The sequence below is a fragment of the Tachyglossus aculeatus genome, chromosome 9 (assembly GCF_015852505.1).
Source record: "Tachyglossus aculeatus isolate mTacAcu1 chromosome 9, mTacAcu1.pri, whole genome shotgun sequence".
NCBI lineage: Eukaryota > Metazoa > Chordata > Mammalia > Monotremata > Tachyglossidae > Tachyglossus > Tachyglossus aculeatus.
Window position 1 is genome coordinate 25,000,939 of NC_052074.1, and position 20,124 is coordinate 25,021,062.

Sequence of the window (20,124 nt, forward strand, 5' to 3'; positions counted from 1 at the left end):
GATTTGTACTTCCCAAGTGCTTAGTACAGTGCTCTGCACACAGTGAGCACTCAGTAAATATGAACGAGTGAATGAACCTCAAACTCTTTTGATACTTTGTGATTTCTTCTGGTAGGGGTGGGGCTTGTTAAGGTATATTTCATCCTTGAATTTTTATACTGGTTTGGTCTGCCACTGGAAGCATCTTTCCAGTGACAGTATAAAACTTCTTCGCCAGTACCTTAGCCACTTCCTGCCTTTCCGTATCCTCAGAGGGGCTAGTGCAGTGGGAAATGCCTCAATCCTAACTTACTTATAAAAGTCAATTGTCTACGTTTTTTTTTGTCTCAGGAAAATGATGCCCTAGCTAACAATGCTGGACCCCTCCCTCAGCCCCTCCCCAACCCTGCTCCCCAGGATGGAACATGACAACAACGAGGTAAGGAAACAACACCGGCGACCCAAACTATGGAACACTGAGGCAGCTAGTCTACCCTTACTTTGAAGCAGAGCACACACGGCATTAGTGCGGGACAACCATGCATGGAGGCTTATGCAACCAAATCTGGGCCTTGCAGTCAGCACTCAAATTCTGTTTAGGATATATTCTCCCGGAGTAGGGGGAGAACCCAGGCTCACAACCCTCACCGTGCATTCCGACACCACGGCTTTTGTAGGTGGCACTTTAGAGCGAGTTGGCACAAATCGAAAGGTAGCGGTGTTTGCTTTCTCTCTCTCTCTCTCCCCACCACAGAAGTCAAGGGCCCCAGAGCTGGGGGAGAAGCGAGAGCGTAGCCAGCTCAGGGGCCGGGCTGGGAGCCGCTACTCTTGTTTCTAAGGAGGGAGTCCTCGTAATTGCCAGTGCCCGAACCGCTGGTGGCCTCCAAGGGTAAGCCTTGCTGCTGGTAGCCGTAGTTGACATTCCCACACGGGAAGTGGCGGAGCCTAAACAGAGGCACGTCCTTCAGGCTGGCAGACAGGGACGATGGTTCTAAAAGCAGGGAGGAGCCTGGCAGCCTGCCAGTCACCACGGTGGGTGGGACAGGACAGTTTCCTTCATGACCTGTGCTTCCCCTCTCAGGCGGCTGTTCCTTCTCTGCCGGGGGATTGTGTTTGGTGGCAGGTTTCTCTGTAAACCAGGAGCCGTACGTTGGGTTCCACAGGCTGGTGGGTTTGTTTCTCGACCCCCGGCCTTTGTGCAGCTCCGACGGTGGATTGGACTGGGAATACGCCATGTTGACGTGTCCTCCTTCCACAGCCAGCCCCTTGCGGACGCGGGGCGGGGGTTCGGCCACAGCCGCCCTGGTCATTGCTTTGCGAGAGGCAGCAGAAGTGGGTAGGGGTGGAGGAGCGGGAGGAGCCCACCCCTCCTCCTTTTTCTCTTGCTGAGGGGCTACTAAGAGGGGAGGGATTCCATCGGGATCTTCGGGTCTCATGGGCACCTTCTCTTCCTCTTCAATCAGTGGGCCATATTCTACTGGCAAAGCAGTATTGATTACATCTGGGTCCTGCAGTAGAAGAGAAACAAAGTGATGAGGACTCCGTCTTCTACTACCATTTGTGTGCTTTGAGAGGCCCAAGGGACTCCACCTCCTCTTCTCTTTCCTCAGTGCCTTTCCATCCTCATTTTAGGGAGGCTTATTTCTGATTTCCACTGGAAGCAACTACACCTTTATCCTAGGAGCTGGAGTAAAAGTGGACTCCTGGCTGGGATCCTGGCTTTCTCTCAAACCTTCATGAGGTGTGGTACCGACAGAGGAGGGGGATGGATGGTCCTGTTGATATTGGATTTGGGGAGCAAGTATGAACCCGTGCTTAACCCGTTCCTCAACAGTAAGTCTAACTCACTACCTGAATGCTAAATTCAAACACTTTTGACCTCTAAGAAATCCATATGAAATTCTGATTCCAATCTATTTTTCTGACAGGAGCTTGCAGGTAGTTAATGTGGAAAGGACATCATCTTACAAGGCCGTGACATTTTATTTCGTTCCACACTGCCATTGAGCGGGCACTTCAGCATTTCACATGGGAGAAGGAAGCCGCCCAGATCTGGGAGTTAGAGGAGGGTTCAAATCCTGGCTCTGGGTAAGTCACTTGACATTTTTGTTCCTCAGTTTCCACATCTGTAAAATGGGGGCTAAATCCTACTCCCTCCTACTTAGATTGTGAGCTCCGAGTGGGACATGGACTATGTCCAGCCTGATTACCTTCTATCTTAGTGCAGTGCTTGTCACATAGCGCTTAATCAGTGCCATACTTACTATAATTATTAAGAGCATTTGTCTAGGAATGAAAATGTGATACCAAGCAGCCAATTATGTCTGCTGAAAGCTATGCTGGAGGGATGGTAAGAGCTGCATTTTATAAGATTATCTCTTTATCATCTATTTCATCTAGCTCTCTCACAGCATCTGGGTGAGGGGATTACACTCACATTAAACTATTACCAGGTTACAGCATTATGGTGTAAATACAGGCATTTTTGAGATTGCACAACTCCAGGGGGACAGTACAATTCTGTTTTCTGCTCTGGGTTATCTGCAAGGCTTTCTTTCAGTTCCATTGCCTCTGTTTAGAGGGGAGGTGAAAAAGCCCATTATGTGGAGACTGTGAGGGTCAGTCAGTTGTTCATTTAAAAAACATTTGCCAAATCCACATGTTCTTTGATGGTGGAAAGTTTTTCAACCAAATGAAAGTGGGATTTTTCAGCTAGTACTTAGAGGGCTTTTCTTTTGCTGGGAGACTTGAGGCTGGGTGCGTAAGTAGTGTGTGCTTTTTGTTTGGCTTGGGAATCTGCCCAAGAGACCGTTTCTACTCACCCCTGTGAGTGGGGTGAGGGAATACAGGATGGTCTAAGGGGAAAGAAGCCTAAAAAATATTCAGTTTGTTGGGTATTACCATTGCTGGACTCAGAGCTGAACTTCCATAAGAAATCTCTCCAAAAATCTGCCTACGCTTTTCAGGCTCTCACATCAAGCATTCGAAGTGCCAACAGCAGAAGAGACCCATAATCTAATCCAGGAAGAGAGGTAAGTGCCTTCTCTGTAACTAACATACATCAGGATTAGCACTCAGTTCTTATAGCCAGGCTCACTCTCAACATGTTCACATCCTGGGACTTTTTAGAAAACCTATGCTTAATTAAGGATGAGCAAACCACTTGGGTCAAGTTGCAAACTGGAATGAATCCCTAATTTTGAGCCATCATTCTGCCCATCTCCCTTCCCCAGACCAGACCTTGGGCTTAGCAGGTTGAAACTGCAGGTGCCTGACTCACCCTGGTTTTTCCCACTTAATTTGGGAAAAGAATGAGATAATTCAATGCTAAGAGGATCATTTGAATGTTTGACTTGTGGCCGTGCTGCCCCTTTGAATACATCACTGATGCAATTTCCTTATCCCTAGGGGAGGGAAGGGATGGCAGAGGTACCACAGTGTAGACAGGAAATAGAGATCAGATGTCAAAGCATGCATTAATCCATCCTCTTAACTTGGTGAAGGAAGAGGCAGGCTCTGGTAAGGTAACAGTTTTGTTATACAGTTTTGAGTAAGTGGCCAGGCATCCCAATTTAGTAGCTCTGTCCCAAAATGTTAGGATCCCTTCTACCTCTTGCTTTAGGGTCTTCCAGATATCGAGGTGAGTGCTGCCCCTTGTCTACTTAGGGTAGGCTAGAGATGAGGGGAGAGAGAGAAAAGGGGCAAGCCAGGATATGAAGCACTTCTCCTTTCCTGAGCCTGGCAGAGCTGACTTTTTCCTGTTCTCTCCCATTCCTATAGAACCCCTTTGTTTGGGATGTAAGTAAATCACCACTAACTTGTTTTTGCTTAGTTTTTCAGGAAACTGTTACCTCCCGAAAGCCGGACCTGGGAAAGACCTCCAAATCAAGGGATCTGCCACATTACTCTTTTCTGTTCTTTCTTTTCTCTTTTCTCTCTGGCATGCTGGTTACTGTGCAGGTGGATGCCCTGTTTTTAACTCTAGGGTCCTGGTGGCACAGCAATTTAGAGCCAGTGATGGAAGAGACTCTGTCAGTCTGCACCCCCAGAAGGCAGAAGAAGCAGCTGGGGTTCTGCTAAACCATGTTTAGCTGTTGAGAAATCCTGCTAGACCGTATGCTCCTTTGGGGCAGGCATTGTGTCTACAAACTCCATTGTATTGTATTTTCCCATGTGCTTAGTACAGTGCTCTGCACACAGTATATGTTCAATAAATACCATTGCTGATGTATGGCTGTCTCTTTCCTGTGATGGTGCATCTCTGTGAATTAGCAGGTTCCATATACACCAATTACATAGACACTGCCTTTATACAGTTACCCAATATATAAAAGGTCTGTTACTTGGTTTAGTAGCCTCTTAAACTAGATCCAGGAATAAACACCTAGCCCTGATCTACCACCTAATTTAAACCCCGGGTTTCTCCTTCCCTTAGCGGTTGCCCTCCCTGGTAGCCTACCCTGTTGAAACTCAGCTCTCCTAGTGAACAGCAAGTATGAACTTTCTTGCCTTTGGCAGCTGACTTCTCCAGGGACTTGGTTCAGGGGTTTCCTCTTCTTAACTGCCACCTCTTCACTCCAGTCCTGCCTGTAAGTGGCTGTGTGCCAGCTGAGGGATTGACATCTTACATTAAAGCTTCCCCCTTCTTTACCTCCTCTAACCCCTACCCCTTTTTGGGTCTTCCCCACTTAAGCTGCCTCAAGGGACCAGATTTCTAATCACCTTGGCTTTGGAAAACCAAGCAGTGATGTGGTTTGACTAAGATCTCCCAGGGCAAAAGCCAGGTTTTGGGGTGCTTGCTTTAACTACTCTGAAGTTCTTGGTAAAACCTTATTCCTTGGACTTAGATTTACAAGAGAATTGAACCAGGGCCCTCAACGCACACATCGCCCTAGTAAGGGCACCTTGCCCTCTAACCTGATCTCCTCTGGCTGGTCCAACCCAAATCTTCCTCAGTGAATATCAGTGAAAAGAATGAAATACCTGGGTGCAGTACTCAATCCTTTCCAAGATGATGGCGAAGTTGGGTCTGTCTTCGGGCTGATGCTGCCAGCATTGGGTCATTATCCGGTACCTAAAAGGAGAGTAGAGAGATGTTTATAAGCAGGAGGAAGCAACAGATGGAATACAGTACCCCTTTTACCTTCAGGTAAGCGCTTAGTACAGTGCCCTGCACACAGTAAGCGCTCAATAAATACGACTGAATGAATGGAGTCCAATCTAGGCTCAGGGTACTGTTGTCAAGGGCTGTTGGCAGTAGTGAATGGTGGCAATGAGTGGAGGCATTCACAGCTGAGAGTAAAGCCTGTCACCACTTCTCCTAGGGGGAAGAACAGAAAAGAAAACAGAAAAGCCTCTCTACCTCAATGGAAAACACTGAAGGGTGGAGGGAGGCACAGATCTGCCCAGGAGACCAGGGTTTTATCCTTGCCTTGAGAGTGCTAAGAGATAATCACTCAATCAATCAATCATATTTATTGAGCGCTTACTGTGTGCAGAGCACTGTACTAAGCACTTGGGAAGTACAAGTTGGCAACATATAGAGACGGTCCCTACCCAACAGTGGGCTCACAGTCTAGATAATAATAATTATGGTACTTGTTAAGCACTTAATATGTGTTCTAAGTGCTGGGGTAGATACAAGAAGGGATGAGAAGCAGCATGGCTCAGTGAAAGCACAGGCTTGAGAGTCAGAGGTCAGGGATTCTAATCCTGGCTCCGCCACTTGTCAGCTGTGTGGCTGGGCAAGTCACTTTAAGTCTCTGTGCCTCAGTTACCTCATCTGTAAAATGGGGATTAAGACTGTGAGCCCCATATGGGACAACCTGATTACCTTTTATTCCGCCCCCCAGCGCTTAGAACAATGCTTGGCACGTCCTAAGTGCTTAACAAATGCCATTATTATTGTTACATTAATCAGATTGAAAACAGTCCCTGTTTCACGTAGGGTTTACAGTCTTAATCCCCATTTTACAGATAAGGGAACCGAGGCCCAGAGAAGTGGCGTGACTTGCCCAAGGTCATGCTGCAGACATGTGGCAGAGTCAGGATTAGCACCCGGGTCCTTTTGATTCTCAGGCCTATGCTCTAGCCCCTATGTCACATTGCTTTCAGATGCTCAATGGTTACACAACTTGCAAATTAAGAACAGCACACACTACAAAAAAGAAATGTGTGAAGTAGTGTGGTCTATGAGAAGCAGAGTGGCCTAGTGGAAAGAACTTGGGCCTGGAAGTTAAAGGACCAGAGTTCTAATCCTGCTTCACCAGTTGTCTGCTGTGTGACCTTGGACAAGTCACTTCTCTGTGACTAGGTGCCCTCATCCGCAAAATAAGGATTCAATACCTGTTCTCCATCTTATTGTGAGCCCCTGTGGGATCTAATTATGTTGTATCTACCCCAGCACGTTAGTACAGTGCTTGGCACAATGTAAGTACTTAACAAACACCACAATTAGTATTATCTTGTTTTTTAGCACAGGAGCAGCTATTTAACCTGACAAAGTCAGAGGCACTCTTGGATCCCCTAGCACCTTATAAGGGAACAATCAGCACTCTGAGCTTTCCTTTTCCCTGTAAGATGTTTCTGTCCTAGCAGGCAATTTAAAATGGAGCAAAACACTTAGGTTAAAAAACAAATAAAGAAGTCATACACTGGCCCAGGGCAGCTTTTTGGTGGATCCATCCGTCCTCCACTGGTGACGAACTCCAGAACTTCCTGGTTGCTTTTACTGGGGTAGGGCATGTATCCAAGAGAGAATATTTCCCACAGCAACACTCCAAAGGACCTGGGCAGAGAACAGAAGATAAGGTCATCAACACCACTGAATGACTGAACTTTGTTTAAGGTTATTCATTCATTCAATTATATTTATTAAGCGCTTACTGTGTGCCGAGTATTGTACTAAGCGCCTGGAAAGTGCAATTCAGCAACAAATAGGGACAATCCCTAATAATAATAATAATAATGTTGGTATTTGTTAAGCACTTACTATGTGCCAAGCACCGTTCTAAGCACTGGGAGGGGGATACAAGGTAATTAAGGTTGTCCCACGTGGGGCTCACAGTCATAATCCCCATTTTCCAGAGGAGGGAACTGAGGCACAGAGAAGTTAAGTAACTTGCCAAAGTCACACAGCTGACAAGCGGCGGAGCCGGGATTAGAACCCATGACCTCTGACTCCCAAGCCTGTGCTCTTTCCACTGAGCCATGCTGCTTCTCTTATTATTATTAAAAAAAATAGAGAAGCAGCGTGGCTCAGTGGAAACAGCACGGGCTTTGGAGTCAGAGGTCATGGGTTCAAATTCCGGCTCCACCAATTTCTCAGCTGTGTGACACTGGGCAAGTCACTTAACTTCTCTGTGCCTCAGTTGCCTCACCTGTAAAATGGGGATTAAGACTGTGAGCCCCACATGGGACAACTTGATTACCTTGTATCTACCCCAGTGCTTAGAACAGTGCTTTGCACATAGTAAGCGCTTAATAAATGCCATTATTATTATTATTCTCTTACCCAACAATGGGCTCGCAACCCCTACTTGCAAAGTCTCTATATAACGAAATCTCTACAAAACAACCTCTATGTAAAAAGAACCATTAGGTAGCCAGAGGAAACTGGCCCTCTTAAACCCAGGGCCCTGGATTATCACCAGTTAGAAAACATTCCTGTTCTGAATGTCATATCCTCAGGAAAGAGGTTTCACTTGTATATAGTAGTAATGACTCTGAGCATCCATGCTAGGGTCTTGGGATATACAGAACAAAGAAGTGGCCTGGGCAGGACCTTGCAATCCCTGCCCACAAGGAGCTTACCCTCAAATGTGGGAAACACACAAATATTTTTAAAGAGAGCAAGAAAAATAAACGGTTACACAGAAGGACCTACATATGAGAGATGCCCCTTTCTTCTAGGGAGATCAAATCACTTGGTGAGGACTCACCATATTTTCTTGAGCTCAGAGTGGAGAAAGGAACGTGTGGGGAGGCCGATGAGCTCCTCCTCTATTCTGTAAACTCCTTGTGGGCAGGGACCAGGCCACTTCTTTGTTCTGCACACTCCATCTATTCTTCAAGCGCTTAGTTCAGTGCTCCGGCACACAGCACGTGCTCAATAAATGCCACTGAATTGGGGAGGGGACTCCCAGGGCCCGGGGACACTAGCTCGAGATTGTCCTCACTCAAGAGGCTCACAATGTGTGTCTTGTTTCTGTTGTGCTTCCCAACGACTTAATACAGTTCTGGGCACTCCGTAGGCCCTCAGTAAACACCACTGATTGACTGGAAGGAGGGTGAGTAGGAGAGAGTGATTCAGAGACAAATCAGGAGTCTTCCTCCCTTTTTGTGACACTCTTCTCCTTGTTAGAACTCTCCCCGCCTCCTTCCCCCACCCGATAGAAACGCTTAGAGACCCCAAGACGTTCATTCTCTTCCGGAGCTGAGGAGTAGGGGGAGGTAAGAGAAACTTCAGCTGAGGGCAGCCACTGCAAGCCACCTCTCTGCTGAGGGAGGAGTTTTAAGTAGCAGAAGCAACAACAGCTTCCCTAACTAAGCCCTCATTTCCTCCTTTCTCACTTCCTTCATGGCCCTGACTTGCTCCCTTTATTCGCCACTCCCACCCAAAGCACTGTCTCCCCACGCCTCAGACTGTAAGCTGTTGTGGACAGGGAGTGTGTCGGTTATTTTGTTCTGTTGTACTCTCCCGAGGGCTTAGTACGATGCCCTGCATCCAATAAAAACACAATAAATATGATTGACTGGTTGGGCTCCCAGCTGAGAGAGGTTCCTTTTCTGGTTTAGTCAGGGGTTACCAAAAGTGGGAGTATCATAGAGATCATCCACCTCTCACAAGGGAGTAAGCTGAGAAGTCATTTTGTGAGGGACATCTTTGACACTGGAACTCAGGTTTCATGAGATCCAAGTCCACTGTTTACCTTCCAACAGTTTCCCGATTCTTTCTTTCATGGGGTAAGTTGTGAGCCCCGTGTGGGACGGGGACTGTGTCTAACCTGAATAGCTTGTATCTATCCCAGTGTTTAGAACAGTGCGTGACACATAGTAAGTGCTTAACAAATGCCGTAATAACAAGAACAGTGGATTAAGGGAGGGTATAATGTATGCATTGTCCAGTGAAATGGGGATGAAGATAAGCAGCGAAGCCTATTGGAAAGAGGACCTGGGTTCTAATCCCGACTCCAGCATTTTTCTGCTGGGTAACCTTTGGCAAGTCATTTAAATGTTCTGTGCCTCAGTTACCTCATCTGTGAACTGGGAATCAAGACTGTGAGCCTCATGGGAGACAGGAACTGTTTCCAACTTATCTTGGCTCTAACCCAGCACTTAGTATAGTGCCTGGCTCATAGTAAGCGCTTAAGAATACCATAAAAACAAAAAACAAAAAGCCAGACTGAAAGGATTGGGTAGGGGTTGGGGGGTATTCAATGCCTATAAAAGACTTTCAGCAAGGGTTTTGACCATCTCTGCAGGTCTTAATAATAATGGTATTTGTTAAGCGCTTACTATGTGCCAGCACTTATTATGTGAAGCACTGGGAGTGATGCAAACAAATCGGGTTGGACACCGTCCCTGTCCCACATGGGTCTCGGTCTTAATCCCCATTTTACAGATGAGGTAACTGAGGCCCAGAGAAGTGAAGTGATTTGACTGAGGTTATACAGCAGACAAGGAATGCCCTCCCTGGAATGCCCTCCCTCTGCCCATCCACCAAGCTAGCTCTCTTTCTCCCTTCAAGGCCCCTGCTGAGAGCTCACCTCCTCCAGGAGGCCTTCCCAGACTGAGCCCCTTCTTTCCTCTCCCCCTCGTCCCCCCTCCATCCCCCCGTCTTACCTCCTTCCCTTCCCCACAGCACCTGTATATATGTATATATGGCTGTACATATTTATTACTCTATTTATTTTACTTGTACATTTCTATCCTACTTATTTTATTTTGTTGGTATGTTTGGTTCTGTTCTCTGTCTCCCCCTTTTAGACTGTGAGCCCACTGTTGGGTAGGGACTGTCTCTATGTGATGCCAATTTGTACTTCCCAAGCGCTTAGTACAGTGCTCTGCACATAGTAAACGCTCAATAAATACGATTGATTGATTGATTGATTGATTGATTGACAAGTGGCAGAGCTGGAATTAGAAGCCAGATCCTTCTGACGCCAGGTCCTTTCCACTTGGCCACTCTGCTTCTTCATTAAGTTAAGCAGTTTGATACTTGTGGACATCATTTGGGAACTCTGGAAGCCACTAACCGCTGAATCCAACGCCTTCCCCTATTTCTATTCTTCCCCTCATGCCTGAAGTGACTCTGGCTATCAAGGCACCTCTCTGACATCATTAAACTTCATTTTCCTGGGAAGGCAGTATCAAACCTTGCCTCCCAATGCCTAGCAACAGTGTGCCCCACAGTCAGCCCCAGTGGTCCCAGACTGAAGACATTTTAGGCCGTGTGAGCGTGCTGGACCTCCCTTCTGAGTTCCCGGCAGCCCCCCAGGCCATGACCGGAAAGGGGAATCTGACGAGGACAGAGAGGAGACTCACCATGTGTCTGTTTTGGAAGTGAAGATCCCCTCCATGAAGGCTTCGGGGGGCATCCACTTAACTGGAAGCATCGCACAGCCTCCCTTCCTGTAATAGCTTGCTCTGCGGGAGGAAAAAGAAAATCCAACCCAATCCCGGAGAGGGCACTGAGCGGGGGCTGAGTTTGGCAGCGGGAGAAAGTAGCAGCAATGCAGGCAGTGTCTCATTAAGGGATTAAACTCGTTGAGGGGTTAGGAGAGCGGAGGGTGGGAGAATGTTGCTTCATTTAGTTAAGAACTTAAACTGTGTCCTTAATTGGGCACAAAGCGGACCATCAGACGAGAGATGCGAAGATGAAAAGTCGCTCTTTCCTGGGGCCACTGGAAGCTCCGGATATGCGCCCTGACTATCCAGCCGGATGCTAATTAAATCTAAGTAACTGGTCACCTAGCAGCAGAAAATTAGCCTGCTAGAGGCCCTGGCCCTCATCCCTGAAAACAAGGGCAGCTAAGAAGGTTGCCAGGGCCAGTCCAGGAGCTTGGAGCTGGTCCACCATTCCCACGATGGTCTCTGGCAGCTCCCCCCTCGGTTGTGGGGCATTCCTAGAGGACACCTGGGCATTCCAACTGGCTCCTAGAGAACTGGCGGGGGTGGTGGGGAGAGTGGACTCCCTAATAATAATAATACTTGCAAAGTGCTTACTATGTACCAAAGCACTGTTCTAAAGCACTGGGGTAGATAGAAGTTAATCAGGTTCAACACAGTCCTTGTTCCACCTGGGGTTCACACTTTTACTCTCTCCCCCTTCTAGACTGTAAGCCCACTGTTGGGTAGGGACTGTCTCTATATGTTGCCAACTTGGACTTTCCAAGCGCTTAGTACAGTGCTGTGCACACAGTAAGCGCTCAATAAATACGATTGATTGATTGATTTACTCCCCATTTTACAGATGAGGTATCTGAGGCCCAGAGAAGTTAAAGTGACTTGCCCAAAGTCACCCAACAGACATGTGGCAGAGCTGGAATTAGAACCCAATCAATCAATCAATCGTATTTATTGAGCACTTACTGTGTGCAGAGCACTGTACTAAGCGCCTGGGAAGTACAAGTTGGCAACATATAGAGACAGTCCCTACCCAACAGTGGGCTCACAGTCTAAAAGAACAGTCCAACAATCTAAAAGAACCCAGGTCCCATTGACTCCCAAGCCTGTGCTCTAGCCTCTATTGAGAAGCAGCGCGTGGCTCAGTGGAAAGAGCCCGGGCTTTGGAGTCGGAGGTCATGGGTTCCAATCCCAGCTCCACCGATTGTCAGTTGTGTGACTTTGGGCAAGTCACTTCACTTCTCTGGGCCTCAGTTACCTCCAGTGCTTAGAACAGTGCTACAGCACTTAGAACAGTGCTTTGCACATAGTAAGCGCTTAATAAATGCCATTATTATTATTATTATTACTAAGGCACGCTGCTTCTCGCCAGGGTCTCCTAATTGTACCCTCTTGTGGGGGCTCGCCCTGGAACCATATTCTTCCCATGGGGTCCCCCCAAGGCAGCTATGGGCCTGGGATTTCCTGTAGTCTCAAAAGCTTTCCTTGATTGCATTCCCTTCTAGTCTGGAAGCTTGTTGTGGCTAAGGAACATGTCTACCAACTCTGTTCTGTTGAACTCTCCCAAGAACTTAGTTTAATGCTCCGCACACAGTCATTCAACTGACTGATGACATGGTGGGGCTTTCTCAGTGTGTCACCCAACTACAACCTCCCCACCAAGCCCCCCTCCACCACCTTATTGTCTACCAACATCAGACAGGATTCAAAGAAATGTGCTGAGGTGTTGGGGCCCCAGCTGACAGCCCGCTGAGGAAACCAGCAGCCCTGCAGAGCCAACACAGAGGTTCAGGTTTGTTTTTTGATTGTCCAAAGAACGTCACTGGAGCCTTGTAAACAAGCATGAGATTTTTATCACACCCCACTGGGTCCAGACTAGCCAGTCCTTGTCCATAATTACAGTGGGAGTGAAATGTCTGAAATGAGTATTTTTCCCACTTGCCAATCAGCCATTCCTAAACCCTGGATGGGAATCCAAGTTGCATTGTGGCAGTAAATCAAGGTGCCTGGATTCTTCTTTCCCATCTGGATCCCTCAACACAAGACTTCATCAGCCTTGAACGTGGAGTTCTTGGGCTAAGAGGGCAGGGGTTAACTGCCCTCTTGAGAAGCAGCGTGGCTCAAAGGAAAGAGCCCGGGCTTTGGAGTCAGAGGTCATGGATTCAAATCTCGGCTCTGCCGATTGTTAGTTGTGTGACTTTGGGCAAGTCACTTAACTTCTCTGTACCTCAGTTACCCCATCTGTAAAATGAGGATTAAGACTGTAAGCCCCCCGTGGGACAACCTGATCACCTTGTAACCTCCCCAGCGCTTAGAACAGTGCTTTTCACATAGTAAGCATTTTAAAAAAACTGACCCCAGTGTTAAATATCAGGCAGGTGGAAGGCCCAGGCTTTCAAACTTCCAGGCCAGGCTTGAGGCCATGCAGAGTCCAGCCTCTGAGGGGCCATCTTTCTTGCGATATTTATGAGTATTTATGAGTACTGTACTTTCCTAAGTGCTTAGTAGAGTGCTCTGCACACCCTAAGCACTCAATAAATACCACTGATTGACTGGTTGAGTACTGGAGCACTTTCCTGAATGCCGATGTGAGGCCACTCTAAGTCCAGCTCTCTTTGGCTTTCCCCCAGGAAAGTGGTCCCAGGTAATAAGGGTTGTTTTCTTCCTCACCTGTAGATATCTCTGGCCATCCCGAAGTCTCCAATCTTGGCCACTCTTCCAGGACCTGGACAAGTCAAGAGACAATTCCTGGCAGCGATATCTCTGGAAGGTCAGAAAAGAGAAAGTGTAAGGTCACCTCTACCTTTAAAAATTATCTATGTAATTTCAGCCCCCCCCAAAAAAAAAATAGACCACTGCCTCGATTAGGTGGATATTTCAAGTATAAGAGATTTTTTTGGTCTGAGAATGTACTGAAGATTGGCCCTTAGTCTCCCAGTTCATTCTCAGTAAAGAAAAATGAATAAAAAACCCAGAGAAAATTGATTTCCACTTCTCATTTTCTTTTTCTCCTAAATTCCTCCTGAGTCCTTCATTTCCAGGAAAAAGGGAAGGAGAAAGAAAATGAGTGAGTGGATTGGGGCTCAATCATTTGAGAAGCTAAGGGAATGTTCAGAGGAATTGAACAAAAAGTGGTTAGGGGATTAGAAAGAAGAAAGGAATTAGGGCTTGGGAGACTGAGCTGGGGGTAGGATACAGATGCCACTGAGGGTAGAACAAGGGGCAGTGAGAGAAGATTAGCTGGAGAGAAGATCTTCCTGGGAGGGATGATTGTAAAACCCAGGAAAGTGTTTCTTGGAAATCCTTTTGTGAGTGAACTTTCAACATCAGATGGCTGTTTAGGGAGGGGAGTGAGAATAAAGGGGAAGCTTGTTTGGAGACCAGGGGTTAGAATTTTGGGCCTTCACTGACCATCCCAATCTCTTCCCACCTAAGCTCGACTGAAGTCTTAGGGTCTGACAGTTCACTGGAATTTTAAAATATTTACCTGTGTACCTGAGCTCATAGATAAAATCGAGGTAGGGTGGTGGGGAGGCAGTGGATTGTTCTGAGCCTCTGATAAGGCCCCAAGGAAGGTGCCAGGTTTATGTTATTTTTATTATTGTTCCAGCTTTATCTCCTGAGCATCAGTGGGAAATAAAGTCTAAAGAAAGGTGAGCAGTTTAAAGTATCATTAGCTCCCTTTTCCTCGGCCTCTGCTTGGCTAGGCTCTGGGCTATGCAGTGGCTAGGCAGCTTCCCCTCTTCCTTTACCCCCTGAGAGTCCAGGGCCTAGCCAAATTGGGGAACGGTGCTCAAGTCTTTCCAACAGCCCAAATTCTTTAAACTCACTGTGGGCAGGGAATGTGACTGTTTACTGAACTCACTGTGGGCAGGGAATGTGACTATTTACTGCTTAAGTCTCTGTAAGCTCACTGTGGGCAGGGAATGTTACTGTTTACTGTTATATTGTACTCTCCCAAGTGCTTAGTCCCCTCTCAGGACCTGGAGAGTTTCCAGTACTCTACCAGTCTTGGCTATGGGAGGGAGAGTCAAGCAGAGGCATCACCATTCCATTCCTAGCCAAAACCCACCTGCTCTGGGCAACAGCAGCATGGGAGAGAGAGTCAAGGGCAGAGACTCAAGTTTACTATACGGAAGGAGGCAATGCTAAACCACTTCCATATTTTTACCAAGAAAACGCTACGGATACACTAACTCACCGGTGGATGAAGTGGTTTTCTTCCAAATACTGGCAACCACAGGCGATGTCCCGTGCCACATTGAGCAGGTCCAGCATGCCCAGAGAGGAGGGCTGGCTCTGAGGAGAGAAGAGACAGGTGAGCACTCCACCCAGAGCCCCTCCAGGACCCTGGGGGCCTGGGACACTGGAGACAGGAGGATGGGGCCACCCTGTCCCATAACAACATTGACTGCTATCTGGTTGAGTATGCCCGAACCCCTGAATCCCCAGGGAGGGGGTCCACCTCCCTCCCGTCTCCCTCAAAACCTTACTACAGGCCCCCGCTTACTTGTGACCCACGTCTGAGTCAGGCAGAGGGAGGCTGGGGGCCATCTCCCCCTCAATTACCAGTCTGACTGTTAAGGAGATGGCCCCAGGGCTTTGAGAGGACTTTCATTCATTCAATCGTATTTATTGTGCACTTACTGTGTGCAGACCAATGTACTAAGCGCTTGGGAAGTACAAGTTGGCAACATATAGAGACGATCCCTACCCAACAGTGGGCTCACAGTCTAGAAGGGGGAGACAGAGAACAAAACATATTAACAAAATAAAATAAATAGACTAAATATGTACAAAAAATAGAGTAATAAATACATACAAACATATATACATATATACAGGTAACAGGTACAGAGGACTTGGGACTGGGCAATGGACACTCGGGGATGACCAGCCCAGGGTGGGGGGGTTTGGGAAGGAATGAGTGTGACCAGAAGGGGAGAGAAAGGAAGGGCCCTCATGACATCATGTCTTGGTGATGTTGTGTTTGCTTGGTCTCTGTGGCCAGAGCTGCCCACCAAGGCTAAGTTGTCATGGCCCAGTGGAAAGAGCATGGGCATAGGAGTCAGAAGATGTGAGTTCTAATCCTGGCTCAGCCACATGTCTGCTGTGTGACCTTAGGCAAGTCACTTCACTTCTCTGGGCCTCACTTACCTCATCTATAAAATGGGGATTAAGACTGTGAGCCCCATGTGAGACAGGGACTGTGTTTGATCCCACTACCTTGTATCTACCTCAGCACTTAATACAGTACCTGGCACATAGTAAGCATTTAACAAATACCACAATTATTATTATGAGGTAGCTGTCCCAAATCTACCTTGTTACTCCCAAGACTCTCTCCTCCTCTGCATTCTCACAATACCTTCTGCTTCCAGGACATCTCTACATGGATATCTCACAAGCACAGCATATCCCAAACTGAACCCCTCATCTTCCCACACAAATCCTCTCCTCCATTTAACTTTCACTTTCACTTCAACTTTCACATACTCCCTTGTCTCTCAAGAGCTTAATCTTGGCATCATCCTTGATTTGTTCTCTTTCAACCCCCATATTCAGTCTGTCAACAAATCCTGTTGATTCATCTTCTACATCCATTCTGAAATCTACCCCATTCTTTCCAAACTGAGACCACGTTGATCCAGACACTTGTCTTACTCTGACTTGACTAACCGCATCAGCCTTCTCGCTGATTTCTCTGCCCCAAGTCTGTTCTCTCTCCAGTCTATATGCCACGCTGCTGCTTGGATCATTTTTCTAAAACACTGATAAAAATTTTCCAGGGGCTGCCCATTCCTCTTTATATTAAGCAGAAATGCTTGCAATTGGCTTTAAGGCACTCAGTCAGCTCTCTTTTCACTATTTATTCTTGCTCCTCTTCTAATACATCCCAGCTCCCCAGTTTTGCTCCTCTCATGCCCACCTCTTCCCTGGGCCTCTTTTTCTTTTCTCTCACCACTGACCTTCTCATGATCTCCTTCCTGTTTGGAATCCTTTCTCCCTTCATACCCGACAGACAACCATTTTCCCCATCTTCAAGTCCCTAATGAAATCACATCTCCTCAAGGAGGCCTTCCCTGATTAGACTCCACCTCACCCTATCCCTCTTGAAATTCTGAGCTGCTTAAGCATTCGGGGACCCCTATTCCCCATATCGCTTATGTACATATCTCTCTATGCTATTTCTTCCTCTTTCCTATAGCTTATTTTACTGTCTGTTTTTCCCACTAGATAGCTCCTCGAAGGCCGGGATGAGGTCACTAACTTTACAGTGCTCACCCATGTGTTTAGTAATGATAATGATGGTATTTGTTAAGTGCTTACTATGTGCCAAGCACTGAGTGCCGGGGTAATAATAATAACAATAATAATGGCATTTATTAAGCACTTACTATGTGCAAAGCACTGTTCTAAGTGCTGGGGCATTTACAAGGTGATCAGGTTGTCTCACATGGGGCTCACAGTCTTAATCCCCATTTGACAGATGAGGAAACTGAGGCACAGAGAAGTGAAGTGATTTGCCCAAAGTCATACAGCTGACAAGTGGTGGAGCCATTTAGTACATTGCTCTGCACAGAGCAAGGACTCAATAAATACTATTGATTGATTGATTGATCACTAATGTCGGCTCCAGCAAGCAGACACATTCAGGGCGTCCCCCACCCCAGGAATGTTCCTGGGAAACAGAATGGGAAGCAGAGGCGGAGGGCATTACATTTCTTTCGACCCCCTGGCCTTTCTGCCTTCCTGCTGGGAGGAGCTGGGTATGTGTTCACAGAACCCAGGAATCCGGGCCTTCATGGGGCTGCTCATTTCTCTGGTACTGGCTCCAGCCCAGGCTCCAAACACATCACCTTCAGATGGCTCCTTCCCCACTCCCGGGGCCCGGGCTGCAAAGGAAGGGAACGGGCCTCTAGCTTACCGGGCGCGGGCGGGTCTCACGGAGGAAGGACTTCAGGTCCCCGCCAGCCATGAGTTCCAGGAGGATGAAGCGAGGCAGGGCCTGCAGGCTAACCCCGATGCAGCGCACAATGTTCTGGTGGTTGAACTTGCTGCCGGGACAAGAAGGGGCCGTGGTCAGAGCGTCTTGGGGATCGAAAAGGAGGGAGGATCTTGGGACCCAAAAAACTGGGGCGAGGAGGGTCCCTGCCCACAAGGGCTGTGAGACATGCTGTTGGGAGGCCTTAAATAAGGCCACCAAACCTGATCTCCGAGCCCCATTTCGGAAGGGGGAATCTCAGATTGCTGCCGCTTGAAAACGAGAGGCGAGACCCTCAGATGGCTTGATTTCAGATGGGGAGGGGGGTGGCAGACAGGCAGGACAACAGAGTCTTAGCAGTGATGGGGTGGGGGCCATGGGCAAGGGGAGGCCAGGAGCCAAGGAATCAGTTGGAGAGGCATGGCCTCTGGGAAGCAGCATGGCCTAGTAGAGAAAGCATGGGCCTGGGAATCAGAAGGACCTGGGCTCTAATCTCGGCTCTGCCACATGTCTGCTGTGTGACCTTCGGCAAAGTCACTTCATTTCTCCGTGCCTCAGTTACCTCATCTGTAAAATGGGGAGCAAGAATGTGAGTCCCATGTGAGACATGGACTGTGTCCAAACTTGTATCCACCCCAGTGCTTAGTACGGTGGCTGGCATATAGTAAGCACTTAACAAATACCATTAAAAAAAAAGAGGAAAGACCACGATCCAGGGAGGCAGTGGGTGAGGGAAGGCCGCCACTCCTGCTGCTGCCCCTGTCACTGCCACTAGACACACCCCACTTTTGGCCATTTTCTCTGTGGCTGCTATCGCGTGGAGATTTCGATTTCCCAGGGTGAGTCTGGGGCTCCTCTTGGGCCCTCACATCCTGCATCTTGAAGGTTGAAGAGGGGGAGAGGGGACCTCTGGGGTGGACAGACCCCTGGGGGTCAGCCAGACCAACGATCCTGGGGATTTTTTCCTAAGGGCAACTTGAAGCCCAGGAGTTGGGGGGCACAGGGAAACAGTGGAGATGGTGCAGCAGGGTTGGAGGTCATATGGGCCACCTCAGCCCAAGACTGCCCAGAGGTGGGGGACCCTGGAAAATGTTGCCAAACCTGATGATAAGTGCTTCCATGAGGAAATCCAGCTCATCCTGTTCTGAACATACCTCGGGCAGCGTCTGGAGGGGAGGGAAAGAGAAGTTGGGTTATTGGCAGCGGGAAGGACCCCAGAAAGGAACACCACCTCAGGACTCTGCTGGGCAAGATGGAGCTGGGGGGAAGGGGCACTGTTTCTTACCTTTACTGCCACCTGCAGTGGGCTGGGGTCGTTGGGGATGCCAGAAACCTGCCCTTCATACACCTCCCCAAAGGCACCGTGGCCCAGACCCCTGCACAGGAGAGAAGACAAAACAAGACAGCTGTGGACCGTCGCCGTCGCTCCCAGGATTAGAAAGCAGATTCGTTTTTCACTCACATACGGTTTGAACCGCTGGCATCTCTGAGTTGAGAGATGGGTAAGATCAGAGGTTTTCCACAGTACAAAGGGACGGGGGGAAGGAGGAGGGGGAAATGGGATGGGAGGAAGTGGGGAGTGAGAGGAGGAAAGGGAGAGGGGTAAGGGTGGGAAAGAGATGGGGAAGGGGAGGGGGGAAAGATATGGGGGAAAGGGAGAGAGGAAAGAAAGGAAGAGGAAAGGGAGAGGGGAAAAAAGAGGGAAGAGAGATGGGGAAGAGAGATGAGAAAAGAGGGGGGGAAGAAAGGATGGGGAAGTAGGAGGGCAAAAGGGAGAGGGGGGAAATAGGAGGAGAGAGCAAGGGAGAAGGGAAAAGAGAGAAGGAGGGGAAGGGGATAGAGAGGGAGAGAAGAGGGAGGCAGGAGGGAGAGAGAAAGAGAGAACGATGTGTACACAGACACAGACCAATTTAAAAACATGGCAGAGAACCCAGACTTTGGCAGTTGTTTGTGAGGAGACGGGTGGAGGAGAGAGAGGAGGGAGCTGAGGGAAAGGGCAACAGATATGAAAGCTGAAGTGCAGTGGCACAGACTATTTTGGACCGGAGCCTTTGTTTTCTTGGGCTAAACCCTGCCCCAAACCTTGCCTTAGAGGTTGGCAGTTTGGTTTTCAAATGCAGGCCATTTGTATTGCCTGAGCGATCAAACAATGGTATTCATGAGCACTTATGGGGAGAGTACAACAAAGTTGATAAGTGCAATCCTTGCCCACAAGGAGCTGACAGTCTAGAGGGAGGGTAGCAACTAAAATAAAGAACAAATAAGGGAAATAGTACAGGATACAGCTGTGAACATCAGTGTTGTGGGCCTGGGATGGCAGGAGGCAGGATCAGGGCACCTCTGGGCAGCATGGATGGCCACCCCTGGTTTGACCTTTCCTGGCTCCTGTCCTCTCTGCTGCCTGGCAGGTTGAGGGGTCGGAGAGGGCACTGCCCACTGCTAAGCGGTCATCTGGGCAGCTCCAGCAGGGTCACTCCTGGCTTCCGAGGGGACAGCAGCAATCATCAGTCCCTCCTTCCCCACAAGTCTCAGCA

At 48.3% G+C, this 20,124-nt stretch overlaps 1 protein-coding gene across 1 annotated transcript in view; it reads right to left on the minus strand.

The window, feature by feature from the left end:
* The window catches only part of ALK (ALK receptor tyrosine kinase), a 364,842-nt gene continuing 344,718 nt past the window's right edge, over nucleotides 1-20,124 (minus strand). The window contains exons 21-29 of the mRNA XM_038750862.1: nucleotides 18,876-18,966; nucleotides 18,692-18,756; nucleotides 17,534-17,663; nucleotides 14,807-14,904; nucleotides 13,276-13,368; nucleotides 10,525-10,626; nucleotides 6,632-6,766; nucleotides 4,963-5,053; nucleotides 1-1,487 (exon numbers count right to left, since the gene is read on the minus strand). Coding sequence (XP_038606790.1) covers nucleotides 780-1,487; nucleotides 4,963-5,053; nucleotides 6,632-6,766; nucleotides 10,525-10,626; nucleotides 13,276-13,368; nucleotides 14,807-14,904; nucleotides 17,534-17,663; nucleotides 18,692-18,756; nucleotides 18,876-18,966 — 1,513 coding nt within the window. The 3' untranslated portion in view covers nucleotides 1-779. The remainder of the gene's footprint in view (nucleotides 1,488-4,962; nucleotides 5,054-6,631; nucleotides 6,767-10,524; nucleotides 10,627-13,275; nucleotides 13,369-14,806; nucleotides 14,905-17,533; nucleotides 17,664-18,691; nucleotides 18,757-18,875; nucleotides 18,967-20,124) is intronic.